Source organism: Mytilus californianus, unplaced genomic scaffold (assembly GCF_021869535.1).
Source record: "Mytilus californianus isolate M0D057914Y unplaced genomic scaffold, xbMytCali1.0.p SCAF_7, whole genome shotgun sequence".
NCBI classification, from domain to species: Eukaryota; Metazoa; Mollusca; class Bivalvia; order Mytilida; family Mytilidae; genus Mytilus; species Mytilus californianus.
In genome coordinates, this window is record NW_026262723.1 from 73,347,544 (window position 1) to 73,365,339 (window position 17,796).

General features: G+C 31.0%; 1 protein-coding gene across 5 annotated transcripts in view; it reads right to left on the reverse strand.

The window, feature by feature from the left end:
* Positions 1–1,877: 1,877 nt before the first annotated feature.
* Positions 1,878–17,796, reverse strand: part of LOC127709241 (uncharacterized) — a 142,061-nt gene continuing 126,142 nt past the window's right edge. For 4 of the 5 annotated variants that reach the window (XM_052214656.1, XM_052214653.1, XM_052214652.1 and 1 more), the window contains 5 exons: positions 15,251–15,334; positions 13,757–13,844; positions 12,685–12,910; positions 8,616–8,702; positions 1,878–6,014 (listed from right to left, as the gene is read on the reverse strand). In XM_052214656.1, coding sequence (XP_052070616.1) covers positions 5,784–6,014; positions 8,616–8,702; positions 12,685–12,910; positions 13,757–13,844; positions 15,251–15,334 — 716 coding nt within the window. In that variant the 3' untranslated portion in view covers positions 1,878–5,783. Of the gene's footprint in view, positions 6,015–8,615; positions 8,703–12,624; positions 12,911–13,756; positions 13,845–15,250; positions 15,335–17,796 lie in introns of all 5 variants that reach the window. The other variant, XR_007985563.1, reaches the window with a different exon arrangement.

Below are 17,796 nucleotides of genomic sequence, written 5' to 3' on the forward strand. Positions count from 1 at the left end.
TAAGGTCCAAAGGGTCCAAAATTAAACTTTGTTTGATTTTAGCAAAAATTGAATATATGAGGTTCTTTGATATGCTGAATCTAAACATGTATTTAGATTTTTGATTTTTGGCCCAGTTTTCAAGTTGGTCCAAATTGGGGTCCAAAATTAAACTTTGTTTGATTTCAACAAAAATTGAATATATGGGGTTCTTTGATATGCTGAATCTAACCATGTATTTAGATTTTTTATTTGTGGACCCCGTTATCAAATTGGTTCATATTGAGGTCAAAAGGGTCCAAAATTAAACTTTGTTTGATTTCATCTAAAATTGAATTATTGGGGCTCTTTGATATTCCAAATCTAACCGTGTATTTAGATTTTTAATTTTGGGTCCTGTTTTTTAAATTGGTCTACATTAAGGTCCAAAGGGTCCAAAATTAAACTTAGTTTGATTTTAACAAAAATTGAATTCTTGGGGTTCTTTGATATGCTGAATCTAAACATGTGTTTAGATTTTTAATTATGGGCCCAGTTTTCAAGTTGGTCCAAGATAGGGTCTAGTATTTAAACTTTGTTTGATTTCAACAAAAATTGAATATATGGGGTTCTTTGATATGCTGAATCTAACCATGTATTTAGATTTTTTATTTGTAGGCCCCGCTATCAAATTGGTTCATATTGAGGTCAAAAGGGTCCAAAATGAAACTTTGTTTGATTTCATCAAAAATTGAATTATTGGGGTTCTTTGATATGCCAAATCTAACGGTGTTTTTAGATGTTTAATTTGGGTCCCGTTTTTTAAATTGGTCTTCATTGAGGTCCAAAGGGTCCAAAATTAAACTTAGTTTGATTTTAACAAAAATTGAATTCTTGGGGTTCTTTGATATGCTGAATCTAAACATTTGTTAAGATTTTTGATTATGGGCCCAGTTTTCAAGTTGGTCCAAGTTGGGGTCCAAAATTAAACTTTTTTTGATTTCAACAAAAATTGAATATATGGGGTTCTTTGATATGCTGAATCTAACCATGAATTTAGATTTTTTATTTGTGGGCCCCGCTATCAAATTGGTTCATATTGAGGTCAAAAGGGTCCAAAATTAAACTTTGTTTGATTTCATCAAAAATTGAATTATTGGGGTTCTTTGATATTCCAAATCTAACCGTGTATTTAGATTTTTAATTTTAAGTCCCGTTTTTTAAATTGGTCTACATTAAGGTCCAAAGGGTCCAAAATTAAACTTAGTTTGATTTTAGCAAAAATTGATTTCTTGGGGTTCTTTGATATGCTGAATCTAAACATATGTTTAGATTTTTGATTATGGGCCCAGTTTTCAAGTTTGTCCAAGTTGGGGTCCAAAATTAAACTTTGTTTGATTTTAACAAAAATTGAATATATGGGGTTCTCTGATATGCTTAATCTAACCATGTTTTTTGATTTTGGACATTGGACCATAATAGGTAAATTAAAAAAATTCAAGTTCTTACACCACATTCTTTCTGTGTCAGAAACCTATGCTGTGTCAAATTTAATAACAATCCAAATTCAGAGCTGTATCAAGCTTGAATGTTGTGTCCATACTTGCCCCAACTGTTCAGGGTTCGACCTCTGCGGTCGTATCAAGCTGCGCCCCAGCGAAGCATTTTATTCTCATTTGTTATGTTTGAGCCTTTTAAAGCTTGCTATGCTGTATGGGTTTTGCTCATTGTTGAAAGGCCTTACAGCAACCTAGAGTTGCTAACATCTAATGTCATTTGGTCTCAGTTGGATAGTTGTCTCATTGACAATAATACCCCATCTCCTTATCTTATAATTGCTATAACTTTGAAAAGTATAATAGATTCAAATGATACCGCATACACATGGACATAACCTCAGGTGATTCCCAACACATACAAACTTTAAAACAATCTTTATTTCATTTATATTTACAAACTTTTTAAAATATTTAATGCTCACAAAACAATGCTGTCAAAACATTCAGAAACAAGTGGATAAAATGTACAATACAGAACTGAAAATTGCAATACTGGCTTGATTTGAACAGTTATTTTGTGCAAAAACTGTCTTTATTTATTTAGCTGTCCATACTGTATGTGTACTATAATGACTACATAACCATATTTAACATTTTGGCAATAATATATTACCAAGCACTAATATGGTCAAATCTATGCATTTGTTTAACCAAGGTTTCCCCTGCTTACATTTTACTTTCGTATGGAAATGAGTTATATTCAATATACCCAGTCTGATAATGTACTTTTACCAACTTGTTTCTAAAAGACTACACTAAATATGGCACATATGCAATATAACATGATGTGGAATGACATCTTACTTTAGCTATGAGACAGATACTAGTAATGATCATGTTACATTTAATAAATATGCTTCCCCAAATATGCTGTTCATAAACAATGATTCAAGAAGTTGCTCAATAATTATGATTCAAAATACATGTGTATCAAAGAAAAGAGTAAGAGAGATTAGCAACATCTGCTTTGGTTCTATTAGGACAACTGGTCATATAGTTTAGTATTGGGGAAAGAGTTCCATATGGCACCCCCACGGAATAAACTGCAATACATTATTGTGTTCTTTTAGTATGGTGGGGTGCCATATGGAACTCTTACCGTTATTGCAAGAAGAAAAAAATTAACCAGGAAATCATGAGGTCAGAACATATATTCTTTAATATCATTTTGATAGAAAATGTATTGTAGTGCAAGAATTAGCACAAAAGATCTTTTCTGCATCAACTTCATTGAGATTTGAATAAATACCCAATAGAAAATAAATGTGATAAAAATTTACTTTTTTCTGTAATGATATAGAGACTGGATTATATGTAATACTGTACCAAAAATCACTTGACATGCTAAAAAGCAGATGCTAAAATGAAACTTACAATTTTCAAAAGCATAAAAAGCAAAATCTTGAAGCAAGATACATTATAATAAATTACCTCTATTTTCTTTATAGCAAAAAAATAACACATACAAAAAAAACTTAACAAAATAACATTTAATTTTGATTTAAAAGGAAAAATTGCACCTTGATAAATAAATAAATGCAAAAACAAATAAATGATAATATTTAGCCTCCTCAAATAAAAACTGCACTTAAAACTTTATTGTGACACAATTCAAAGACATTATAATAATTCCTCCTTACTATTTACAAGAAAATCTTAAATGACAAATTTAAAGTTTCTAACAAGGTATTTCATGGTTGGAAATATAACTCAATTTCTTTTTTAATCTGAAAAACATACTTTTCCTTCCTATATTATAATTCTATGATTTTATCTTTGTAAAACTTATCCTATTGCAATTTTTATTTAGTAAAAAAATAAAATAGAGAGCCATGCTGAGAACAGGATGCCAGTCAACCAAGAAATACTGAACAAGTGTATATCAAAAGTGAAAAATAAATGCTGTACATCAAAACGGTTAAAACACAGTTTAGGCCTAATGGCTTTTTATCCAAAAAACTAGATTGTGTCACAATCAATTACAAATACAAGCCTTTCTTTTGTGCCAAAGACCATTGTAATGAAATTTCTTAAAATTGGTGTTCTTGACGAAAAAAAAACAACACATGCATACAATTTAATGACAGTAAAGTTTTCTGTAAAAATGGTTTTATTAAATACTGTATCTTGATGATAATACATTACATTTCAGTTAAATAGGATATCAATGAGCAATATTTAATTATATATATATATGGCAAATAATAATTATTTATAAATAAGTATAGGCACCTTACCAGCACTGGGTAAACAAACAAATAATACAGTACATCTCATAAATATACAATATTCAAGTGTAGGTCTTTGACCAAATCTAGTGACAAATTCTAGAAAAAAACAAAAAGAACTTTAAACTGAAAGACCAATAAAAATATACCATTCAATTTTTATCTAGATATGTACTACGGTGTCATGAGACTTGTCTTAGATGAACCTTATACTTCAGATGCTGAGGCTTTTTGGAAATATTAACATCAGATAAATAAATCGGAGAAAAAAACATCCACTTTTTTTGGGGGAGCAAATGGATTCCATTATGAGATTTTGACAACCGCAAGGCAGAATTAACTGCAATTCAAGAAAAAAAAATTGGAAAAATCTAAACCATGATGTCAAACTATGTGTAAAAAGTATATTACGATACAAGTATGGAATGTACCACTTACTTCCTAATGAAGGATCATTTTATCGGCAAACAATAAAACTTTCATCCAATATATTTATTTCACTGGGTACAATTTAAGATTGTCATTTGAGGAGGTATGTTATTGTAGTATGCTATTGATATAAATTAGACATGATGGAGGTTCATTGCTGATGAGTGGTGGATTTTAGGTCTTAAGAGTTACAATTTAATTATTATTAACTGTTCATGATGTTGGTCAGTAAACACTGCATTTCAACTCAACTAGAATAGTGAATATTAACAAAATTATGAATGAAAAATGGAAAACATATATGTAATATTACAAACAATGAAATATTTCACATTATATGATATGGTGATGATTGAACACACAATGGTTTTCATGTGTTTGATTGATAAATAAAAAAAACTAATAAACAATTACAATATGACAATAAACAATTACAATTAATGTTACAATAAACAATTACAATGTTATAATAAATACAATGTGACAATAAACAATTACAATGTTATAATAAACAATTACAATGTTATAATAAATACAATGTGACAATAAACAATTACAATGTTATAATAAACAATTACAATGTTATAATAAATACAATGTGACAATAAACAATTACAATGTTATAATACACAATTACAATGTTATAATACACAATTACAATGTTACAATATCATCAGATTTGCATTGAATGTTCAGATTTCAGGAATTATCTTAAAGTTTTTCTGTTCCTGAATCTTTCTCCCAATACTGGCTTGTCATTAAATTAAGAACACTTTCATTTGTCTATTTGCAGTTAAGGCATAAAAACTATAATACACTGATCACTTACATCCTATAGTGTCACAAGGCACATACATTGTGGAAAGACTTGGCAATGTGAACAGAATATATAAATACTCAACAACTAATGTTCTACATATATCCATGTTTATTCAGCTATATCAACATTGTTTTACCACATATATGCATATATTTGACATACATTAATATTTATCACTCATCCTACTTAACTGGTAATCATCAGCATCAAATTGTTGTTCATTTCTAGATGTTAAAAAATTCCAATTATACATCTAGGAGTAACATTGTTGTTTTAAACATGTACAGTAGTTCTGTTGAGTCATGTATGTATGTTGGAAACTGTCATCTTCGTAATCTTTCTTTTCTTGATATTTCTAAATTGCATTTATGGATCATTCGGCAAGCAAAAATCACATTTTTTAGTTTGATTTCAAAATAAAATTTTGGCTGAGGCCATTGGTTTTCTTAAACAGTTTTTATCTATCAGCTTATGTGGTGTCAAAATTTGGGATTTCTGTTAGACATTTCATTCCGACCTTATTATCTAATACGACATATTTCTTCCATATTTCACCAGTCTTATAATACTGTTTCATTTGTTTTTCTAATGAAAATTGTCTCTTCTTAGTTTTATTTGAAGTTCTTATACTGTCATATTAGAACCATCTATTCCTTATAGGACGAATGTTTTCCATTTCTTTTCTGATAAGAAATTACTCAGAGAAAACATCTTATGTTTTACATCAGCTAACTATAAGCTGACTCCTCAACTGGATCATTTCAGATGTTGTTCTACTTGTTTCGGTATTCAGAAAAAAGAATCTGAGAAGTCACTCTTGTTAGATATAGGACTATCATTCTTATGTAGGGAGTCTTCCTTGTAGTGGCTAATACTTGAGCTTGGAGAGGAGTCCTTAGGATTGGAGTCCACTCTATATTTACTGATACTTGAGTTAGGGGAGGAGTGGTGTGTATCATCTCGATATTGACTCAGACTAGACCCAGGTGATGAATCATGCCAACTCTTATTACTTTCAATCTGCAAAAAATCAGAAAAAAAGATTTAAATGACAACTAAACATTTTACAGGATGCTAAAAGGATCATACTTGGGTTTGCTTTTCTTTTATTAACTAATTTCTTTTAAAACCATGACCATACCTAGTGAAATAAATGAAAGGGTCCAATTTCCCCTGCAGTTTCACATATTTAATCTGTCCAAGGGGAATAACTAAAAAAATATGTTTTTTAGGGTTCTTTTAAATTTTTTCATAAATATCCTACAAGATATGAAGACACAAGATTGTTAACAATGTTATTTTGAATATCATTTTTATTTCCAAGGGCATTACTTCTGTAAAAATATTTGGTCTGTACTGTTCAAACTCCTTGCTCTGATATAAATTTCATAAAAATCTAACAAGAAATGTAGGTGTGAGAGTGCTTACAATGCAATGTTCAAAATAAATTACATTTCAATGAACATTACTCCTGTAAAAATAATTGATCAGCTCTGATTTTGGAACTTGTCCCAGACAATGCTGATATAAATCTTGGATGTAAAATTCATAACAAGAATTGTAGGTGAGAGAGAGTTTACAATGCAATTTTTATTATAATTTCCAAGAGCTGTGCCATGAGTGCATGATAACCAGTGTCATATCAAAAATTTATGAAAAACTATAGGGAGATTATTTTAATAGATATAAAACCAGTCACCAAAGTTTCATGAAAACTGCTCAAAGAACTTTTGAGTTATTGTGCAAAAACTGGAAAACCCCCCTTTTTTAATGAATAAAACCCCATAACTCAGAAACGTAAAATCTAAAATTTATAAAAACTGAAAGGCAGCTCACGTCAATAGATAAAAATAATTCACCAAAGTTTCATGAAAACTGCTCAAAGCATTTTTGAGGTATTGTCCGAAAACTGGAAAATCCCCCTTTTTTAATGAATAAAACCCCCATAACTCAGAAACGTAAAATCCAAAATTTATAAAAATTGAAAGGGAGCTCGCGTCAAAAAATATAAACAATTCACCAAAGTTTCATGCAAATTGGTTTAAGCGTTGTTGAGTTATTGTCCGACATGTTGACGACGGGTGGACGGACAACAGTTTACCATAATACGTCCCGTAAACGGGCGTATAAAAATGGTAGATCTGCACTGATTTTTCGACATTGCTGATATAAATCTCATATTAAATCAAAGGGACATAACTCATCCAAAAATAATTGATCAGCATATAAACCTATGATTTTAATTTCATAAAAATCTGGCAAGAAGTGTACGGGTCAGAGCACATACAGTGCAAAACTGGACGTATAGTAATTACTTGGTCGAATTTGTATGAGACAAATTTTTCTTTTACTATCTTATTTTTAAAATTTTTTTATTTGTAGCTGACCAATATTTTCTCCTCCAAGAATTCTTATTACTGTGATTGCAGAAATTTATGCGATGTTTTTATTATCTTGAAAATTTTGGCAGGATAGGTTTAGCAAAAAAACCCCAACATTTTAAATTCTCATGCCATTATTTATAAGGAGCATTTCCTGAAATCTTAACAATTAATATTGCATATCTGTCCATTGTTCAACCATCCCATAAATAAATGCATGCAAAAAACTAATGAATTAACAGAATACACTGTAGAAAATTAATGATTCGCCTACCATGCAATCAAGATTTTATTCCCTTTACTAATTAGCTACAAAAAGTGTTAAATTCCTAATTTCCGTGGCACGTAGTGTAACGGGAATTAATTGTCTTCTCACGAAGTAGTTCGAAGGCGTATGAATTTTTTGGGCGGGAAAAATTATTGTGTTAAATGATAGTGTATATATGGTCATTTCTAGCCCTGCCTTACTTGAGTGAACATCAAATTTTTTAACATGTACGTTAAGAAACGTTTTTAAAATATTTTTGTTTATAAGTATGTTCAAATTAGCATTAAAGTTAAAACTTTTTGTTATATATAGGTGGTATGGCTATACAAACGTAATTGGATTTGTTTATTCAGACTCTTTTCTGTCTTCAAATTATTTTCATATAGCCGCAGTCTTTTGACTGATAGCAGATTTTTTGCATTTAAATGTTTTCTTTAATGTTTTTTTGAACATTCTTATATCAAGTGCGGTCCAACACTTGGGGTTTCGCCTGGCATTGACAAAAGGACACAGGTTTCTAAAAGTAGTTTTTCCTGGTCAGCCACGAAACAATTAGATATAAGTAGAAGATATTAGAAGTCATTATGATTGCCACAATTTTTAATGTGTATTGATGTGACATGTTTGTACATATTTATTGAATAAAATCGGCAGCTCAGAAAATACACAAGCAGCAAGCTAGTCGACAAACATACGTTTGTGTTTTAGTTGTCTATTGGAAGAAGTGGTGCTATGATAAGAACATAAGGTATAGAGAAGACTGTTAATTTTCTGACTAGTGTTTAATGTTAATATTCGGAGTAGTGTTTAATGTTAATTTTCTGACTAGTGTTTAATGATTTTATGCATGGGGATATGGCCAACAGGATTTTTACCATTCATTGTATTCTTTAGAATACTATTTATGATTATTACATAATATAATCATCTTTAAAAAGCCTTTTCAGAAAGATTTCTTAGTCAATCTCTCACCTCATATTGTTGATCATTTTTCATCTCCTGGGTAATTCTCAGTCTAAGTGGTCTTTTCAGTGATGTTTCACTATACTTGGATATATCCTATAAAGAAATTAAGGCTTCTGAACAATTTTTCAAGATACCACATATATTTTGTATGATACAAGTAAAAACAATTGTGGCAAAGCAGTTGAACATGGATATCATTACAGAAGACTACCTCATAAGATATATATACTTTCATTTAACTTAACTTCTTTCATAATTGAATAACACATGGCTAAACTGAGAGTTATGCATAGCAAAATTTATATCCAATGATCAACTAAAATAATTATCAACAAGTAGAACTGTGAGCTATTGCTCAATAATGATACCCCCACTTATAAGTATTTAGTAAACAGGAATTTGAAGTAAAAGGAATCTAAAACACATAACACTGTAAAGGATGTTCACATGAAGTCTGATAGCAAATTCCAGGAATCTCTTATATGTAGTTCCATAGAAAATTGCAATGGAAATTTCATACAAGGCCAGTATGTGTTATTATAATACATAAATGTTCGGTTAACAGGAAGTTGATGAGGGATGAATCTGAAACCGTGTCACACAGTATAGCTTGCTGACATGAAGTCTTATTTACGTTGTCCAAAAAAATTGCGGCTAATAATTTAAAGGTAAGGACGGACATACAGACAGGGGTAACATAGTCCTCCCTCCAAAGGGAGGGAGGATACAATGAAACAACCACTACAATACAAAATACGCCCCTCAAAAGACATTGAAAGGTCAACATATGGTCTCTAGAATCAAGTGTCAATACCATTCACCAAGCTCTATAAATGACAGAATGATTATAGAAAGCATTTTAGCATAATTTGACTAGACTAAGCAGATTTGCAGGTAATAATTTAAATAAAACTAGAATGATCTTACATTGGTAATAAATACATTATATGTTATAATACTGTAAAAACTAGAATTATCTTACATTGGTAATAAATATGTTATATGATATAATATTGTAGCAACTATCTCTATTACGTCAACTACAAAAGGTTAGTCAATTTAGTATTACATGAATTTTTGATTCCTGGTACTAACTATTATTCTACTCTATTACTCAGTATTAGAGCAGACCATAGGTAAACAATTATTTTTGATTATCTTCATCATGACTAGAACATCTCAAGACTTTATTCTGATTTGCCCCTAGATAAAACAGTCAGATTTTGAGCTGCTATTATCTTATTCAAATTATTATTCAATCCTGTTTGGGAAATCTTGTTCTTATTAGCTACAAATAGTATAACATTTTATTAATAAACCTTGAAAAAGTGCAATAAGTTAAAATTCATTCCTTGTCCACATCAATGTTTTGATACAGGAACCTCAGATTTGCATAAGCAGATGAAAAACTACAGGTCCCAAGGACCATGTATTGCTCATATGGTTTAATGTTTATATGGTGAATAGTGACTAGTATTTCTTCCAGATAGTGTTTGGTAGTTGAAAGGAAGTTTGAAGTATGTTTACACTACAAAATGGACACAAAGAATAGATTTAAATAATGATTAAATCTTATACTGATATTATGTAAACATATTGAACTGAAGAGTTCATTTAATTGTCTTTAATTGAAAACGAAAATGAAATTTCAAAATTAAGCAAAACCCCTTTGGAACTGCTTACAAAAGGGGATGAAGGTTCCATGTAAGCATTGATCTAATAATGTTAAAACAATTGTTTAAGCAAAAGTTTATCAATAGGTTGCAGTTATTCATATGGGCACCAATTGCACCCCAATTAAAAGTTAACATGTTCCTGTATTGTTATGAATTACAGTTTATAGTCAAGTTCAATTAAGATCTTTCTAAATTCTCTTTAAAAGAAAAAAATAATTACCAGGTACACTCAATTACCATTACCTTGTTGATATTTTTGCTTTAAATAATCAAGAATTCTCATTTTATACTGCAAAAATTTGCCCAGGGAATTGACTTTCAATAATTTAAACACAAACAGCATCACTTGCCTTTTTCTAGATTTGGATATTTCAGAATCAGAAGAGAAATTCTTTACAATAGTTTATGACAAAAGAAACAATTTTGGTTTCCTATTGTTGATTTTCCTTTTTTTGGTTCCTTTGGCCCTTCTTACAATGTGGATATTTTCCCAACTCATTCACTATGTCCCATGTCTGAAGTGATGTTCAATATTCAATGAATGTTACCTATGTATAACTTATAAATTTATGAGTCAAGGATTTCGTTACCACACATTACTTAAACCCTATACTAAATTCTTCCATCGATACAAAGATTCGGTTTGGAAGTTTGGCTGTACCTGTAGAAACTTTATACAAATGCGACATCACATCCTTAGTTTTACGTTGATGTTTTTATAGAGCCAATAAATTTACAAATGATCCATGTAAACTTATTGATTCTTTGAATAAACTTATTCTTATAAGAGGTTATCAATTTAACACTGTGGGTAAAAATCTTTAAATATTGTCTTTATCAGTAGTAACATTGATTTTGTGTTTAATAAATTGAAATATAACTAAATATGTATTGTTATACAGCTGTCCATATTAATATTTTGGTCATGCTTTACTCAGACTGTTTGTAAAGTGTTTATACTAAATCTGTTGGATGTGTACTGATTGACTTTATACTGATATTCTACATGGTTTCCTAGCATACCCAGTCAATAAGTCAAAAAAAAAAAAGAAAGTAGCAGTAAATGACATTAAGTGTTGACGATTGGTCACATGACCCTAATGATCAGGCTAGCTAAATACCATTGACTCTTGCTAGCAACTATAACTAGGCAGGACTTCTGCACTAAAGGGATAGCAAAGCATGCAGAAAGGTAAGTGTATGTTTTAGCTTCAACTTTAATGTAAATATTTCATGGAAGACATGTGATGTGCAGCATTTCATCAACAACAATTTCACTGGAAAAAAACAGGTGTTGTCTATAGATGGCAATTATCCCCCACCATCCAATAAAATATAATTACTGACTTTTGAGTCTTTTATAGAATATAAACATCTGATTTCAGAACCAGTCTACCATGGACAATTTTTTTTTACTTTCATGCAGAAATGGTCTTATATGATCATTTTTTTCAAGTCTGTTGAACTTCTCTAATAAATACATTCGCCGCGATATAGTTTTTTTGTGCTGAGGCGGCGTAAAGAAAAACACAAATCAATCAATCTAATCAATATAAGTGAAGCTTATGTAGTCTCTGACGTTACAATTGCTATTAGGACATCTACCATAATGCAAGACTGTGCTCCTGTATTTCTTGTAGAACAATATTTTTTAGAAAAAAAATCATATAAAAGTTTTCTCATTTAATAAATTTGGTGTATCCAAACCTTTTTTTGAAGTTTTTCCTTTTACATAATAAAAAATCATGCAAAATTTAATAAATGTCAATTATTGAATAATAAGTAATGTAGATTTCTTGGAATTGTTCTGTGTTTAACTAAAGAATTTCTATATTTATCTCAATTTGACCTGATCCTCTTAGGATTTTGAATTGTTTTTATTGATAAACTTTTTTTTTTTCATTTTAAGTTTGAAAGAAAATCAACCTCATCATTTCTTCTGATAATACCTTTTTAAAAAAAATCACCTATTATCTTAACTCAAATAAATCTATGCATAATAAATGAACAAGCTGAAGGACGCCTCCGGGTGCGGGAATTTCTCGCTGCATTGAAGACCTGTTGGTGACCTTCTGCTGTTGTCTGTTCTATGGTCGGGTTGTTGTCTCTTTGACACATTCCCCATTTCCATTCTCAATTTTAATTAGTAAAATATTGGTCAAACCTTTATCATCATATCAAAAACCGATTAAAAAAAAAAGATATGAACTGAAGATATAGATTCCCTTATAAGTAAACTAGGCACTAGCAATAAAATTTTGCATAATTTCAATATTCCAAAAAATAAATCAACTGAAAAGATTGTAGCATGCAGTATTTTTTGTCTAGCAGAAACACACCTCCTCCCCATGCTGATGATATAAGTAAGCATGCAGTCCTCAGAGGTCTGAGAAATCTACCTCATGGTCGGGAAAGACTGGTCTTGCCCATAATGGGGCTGATGATGGTCCACCATGGTATACAGTTGGATCTGACAGTTCTGAGTCAGAATAAGCAGGATTTGTTCTGAATTGTACTGTTCTAGGTAAACCTCTTGGATAAGTAACCACCTCCAATTCACGGTGAACTCTGTCCATATGTTGGTAGTTATGTGGTGTTTCTTTTCTTTTCTTTTGGTTAGATCTTCTGGAAAAACAAGAAAAAGATTAACTAAAAAAATACTTTTCATACATAATGCATCATGTAAATAAATTATCGTTTTTTCCAGAACCTCACTCAATCATACCCAAACTTGAATAGGCAAAAAATATTTATCAAACATATAAAGGATTCATTTGATGAAACAAATATTACTGCTGCTCTTTGTACAAATGATAATGTCCCCTTCAGTCAGTCCAACTATACCCTTAGTACTAAAATCAATATACATTATGATTCCCCCTCCCCTCTGTCAGCTCCACTACTCAATAATACTTACCTTCCGACAGCATAACAACTACAACCAGGACTCAAATAAATATAAATGATGATGCCCCCTCTTACCTCCACTACTTAATAGTACTTACCTTCCGATAGCATAAGGGAACGACCATTTAACTTGAAGGGGGAGTTATGGTTTTTTCCTAAAAAAAATATTCTGATCCCCAATTTGATGAAAAAAAATATTGTGGTCAAGTAGATGACAAAAAAAAATATTCTGAATCCAGATTTTCCCCATACCTTATAGTGTTAAGTTTTGAAAAAAATAATTTTGATTGATAGCATCGAAAAACTAAAAAATAATGTTTGCGCTTTGTGCCAAAAAAAATTTCTGACTCAGACAAAAAACCATAACCCCCCCCACCTTGAAGTTAAATGGTTGCTCCCTACCACCTATAACCAGGACTAAAATCAATATGAAGGATGATGCCCCCTCTTACCTCCACTACTTAATAGTACTTACCTTCGACAGACAAATGTTATGATAATCAGGACTATTATTAACACATATGATGATGCTCCCTCTTACCTTCACTACTTAATAGTACTTACCTTCGACAGACAAATGTTATGATAATCAGGATTATTATCAACACAAATGATGATGCTCCTCCTGCCACAGCTATCAATGGGAATGGACCTAAAATATAAACATCTCTACTTAGTTTGCACTTGTAAACACATAAACAATTTTATATTTATACACAAATGCCAAGAAACTAAAGTTAACCACTTTATCTGTTTTGTTCTCAATTACTTAATTGTTCATTTAATTTTAATCTATTTTACACTGTGTGCACCAAAAGATAAGTAATATTTATGAGCTAAGATTTGTATTAAAAATTTGGAAGCTGTCAATGTACTTAATTTCATTAAGCAAACCCATGTTGTCTTACGTAATTTTCTGATGTTTCATGTTGCTATAGTAACTAATTTACTTTAATATCAAAATATTTATATATAACATTTTGTTCTACGGATGACATAAACTGAGATAAATCTTAAAGAATTTCTGTGATATTTATTTCTTTTCCTTTCTTTGTTTCCTTTGCCATCAAGTATTAACCTTTTACACTGTAACTTGGGCAACTTCTTACAATTTCATTTTTAATAATCAATAGACAAATTTGGTTTAGCTGTACATGTTTGAAAGTCAGGAGGTATTGTGTTACATATATCTGAACATTCATAGGTATTGTTATACCATTTACCAGTATTCAGTAACACAATGAATTGATGTAAACACTTTAAGTAAGACTATCTACCTGATGTATCTTGTTTACACTGAAGTAAGACTATCTACTTGAGAAATCTTGTTTACACTGTAGTGAGACTATGAACCTGAGGTATCTTGTTTACTCTGAAGTAAGACTACCTAATTGGGGTATCTAGTTTACACTGAAGCAATACTTTCTACCTGAAATATCTTACACCTGAGGTATCTTGTTTTCACTTAGATAAGACTACCTACCTGAAAAATCTTGTTTACACTTATATAAAGCTACCTACCTGCGATATCTTGTTTACACTGAAGTAATACTACCTACCTGAGGTATCTTGTTTACACTGAAGTAAGACTACTTACCTGAGTTATCTTGTTTAAACTGAAGTAAGACTGCCTACCTGAGTTATCTTGTTTAGGTACATCAAAGTAAGACTGCCTACCTGAGTTATCTTGTTTACACCAAAGTAAGACTGCCCACCTGAGGTATCTTGTTTACATCAAAGTAAGACTACCTACCTGAGGTATCTTGTTTACACTGAAGCAAGACTACCTACCTGAGGTATCTTGTTTACACTGAAGTAAGACTACCTACCTGAGGTATTTATGTTTACACTGAAGTAAGACTGCCTACCTGAGGTATCTTGTTTACACTGAAGTAAGACTACCTACCTGAGGTATCTTGTTTACACCAAAGTAAGACTGCCCACCTGAGGTATCTTGTTTACACTGAAGTAAGACTACCTACCTGAGGTATCTTGTTTACACTGAAGTAAGACTACCTACCTGAGGTATCTTGTTTACACTGAAGTAAGACTACCTACCTGAGGTATCTTGTTTACACTGAGGTTCACCACTGTTGTCAATAATACAAGCAACTTTGACATCACATGCTCCAATACATTTATCTGTAAATAAGATCCTTATATTACTCCATGTCTACAATACATATGCCTTGCATGGAGTTTCTTATAGGTTCCAAGTTCTTTTACATTCTTTGGAACAAATTATCCCCCCAAAATATTTCTGCTCTCCTAAATTTAACTAGATCCACCCATTTTAACAGGTGATTACATATCGCTGGTTACAGAAAGAACATGTAAATAATCAGTCAAAACATAAAAGGAATTGAACTTGAATAATTGTTGGCATCAAATTCCATGATGTCAACGGTAATTCTTCATATACAGTAGTGTTTTTCATATTCTAATGCATTACAAAGGAAGAAAATTCATAAAACTTTAAAAATAAGACTAAAATACAATAAGATAAAAATAAGAAGATGTAGTATGATTGCCAATTAGACAACTCTCCACAAGAAACCAAATGTCACAGAAATTAACAACTATAGGTCACCGTACGGCCTTCAACAATGAGTAAAACCCATACCGCATAGTCAGCTATAAAAGGCCCTGAAATGACAAATGTAAAACAACTCAAATGAGAAAACTAACGGCCTAATTTATGTACAAAATAATGAACAAAAAACAAATATGATACACAGCAACAAACGACAACCACTGAATTACAGGCTCCTCCTGACTTGGGACAGGCACATACAGAATGTAGTAAATTGTGGGAAATGTAGACAAAGATTTTGTAATATTAACACAGAAATGATCATAGCAATAGCATATCAATTCTAAGCAAATTATTGGGATAGAATTTGAGAAATCACTTATTGTGAAAACCATTCCTTTTTATGACATTTTGTATGGGCATTCTATACATTTATAGATCTATTTCACAAATTATATATATATCATTTTCTCCATATCAAAATACAGGTCAACCCATTCAAATTGTATATAAAATTCCACAATAATGTGAAATACTGGCCAATTTAGTGTCCTTCACTTTCACATTAGATAACTTCTTGGATAATTGTGTGGATACTGTGTTTTTGAGGCAAAAATTCATTTATTATGTACTCTGTTGTAATAAATGAACATCATGTGTTTTTGGAATTTAGCATTGCAGTTTGCTCAAAGTGAAACACTTAGTTACAACATGTCAGATGTGGATTCGAATGCAATCAGTAACCCATACAGAAAGAGTTGTAAATGCTTTAGATTTCTCAACAACTGTAAGGCTGTGGAACTTTTAAGAGGCATTAATTCACTTACTTTTTCAACAACTGTTACAATATGAAATTAATAATAGTAATATACTTCATTTGATTCTATAACTTTTGTTTTTGAAAACATGAAGCAGATAAAGGTATCAATGTTTTGCAGTGTAAAAAGATTAATGTAAAATGGAAATTCAGACAGCTTAATTTATTAGTAGAATGCAAGATTGTCAATAAGAAAGGATTGTATGAGCATAGGAACACTGTACAACATCAAATCTATATTTTCAAACAGTTGTTTGGAATTTAATATAACTGCCAATTTTACCTCTTCTTGATACCTTTTTTATTAACTATGTAAATGACATCTTTACAATCTAGTTCTAACCATGTTTAAGGGCATATGATACAGTCACAGGAGAGGTAATGATGTGACTAATGTAAAATGCTATTTTTGGCGACGTCAATTTGTGACATATCGGGAGAAGATGCATTTTGCGACTGATTTTTATCATTCAGACTGATTTAACCTGAAAAGGAGAACATTGACCTCTCTTTTTAACAAGAGGCTCTCAAGAGCCTGAATCGCTCACCTGTATTTCAGAGGAGAAGATTTTTAAATGTTAGCAAACTTGTTGAACAAATTGTTCAAAATTGTCTTTAAAGGGCAATAACTCCTTAAGGGGTCAATTGACAATTATGGTCATATTAACTTTTTTGTAGATCTTACTTTACTGAACATTATTGCTGCTTACAGTTTATATATATCTATAATAATATTCAAAATAATAACAAAAAACTGCAAAATTTTGTTAAAACTACCAATTCGGTGGCAGCAACCCAACAATGGGTTGTTCGATTCGTCTGAAAATTTCAGAGCTGATAGATCTTGACCAATTAAACAATTTTACCCCATGTCAGATTTGCTCTAAAAGCTTTAGTTTTTGAGATATATGCCAAAAACTGCATTTTACCCCTATGTTCTATTTTTAGCCATGGCGGCTATGTTTGTTGATGGATCAAAACTTCGGATACAATTTATAAACTAGATACCCTAAGGAACATTTAGTTAAAGTTTGAAGGTAATTGGCCCAGTAGTTCTAGAGGAGAAGATTTTTGAAATAGTTTACAACGACAGACGACGACGACGGACGCCAAGTGATGGCATAAGCTCACATGGGGCCCTTTGGGCCCCGGTGAGCTAAAAATGACATTTGGCTTGATTATGTATGAAGATTATTTGTGCCAATTTTTTAATATTAGATAAATATACAACAAAAAATGCAGTTTTTTTTTAAT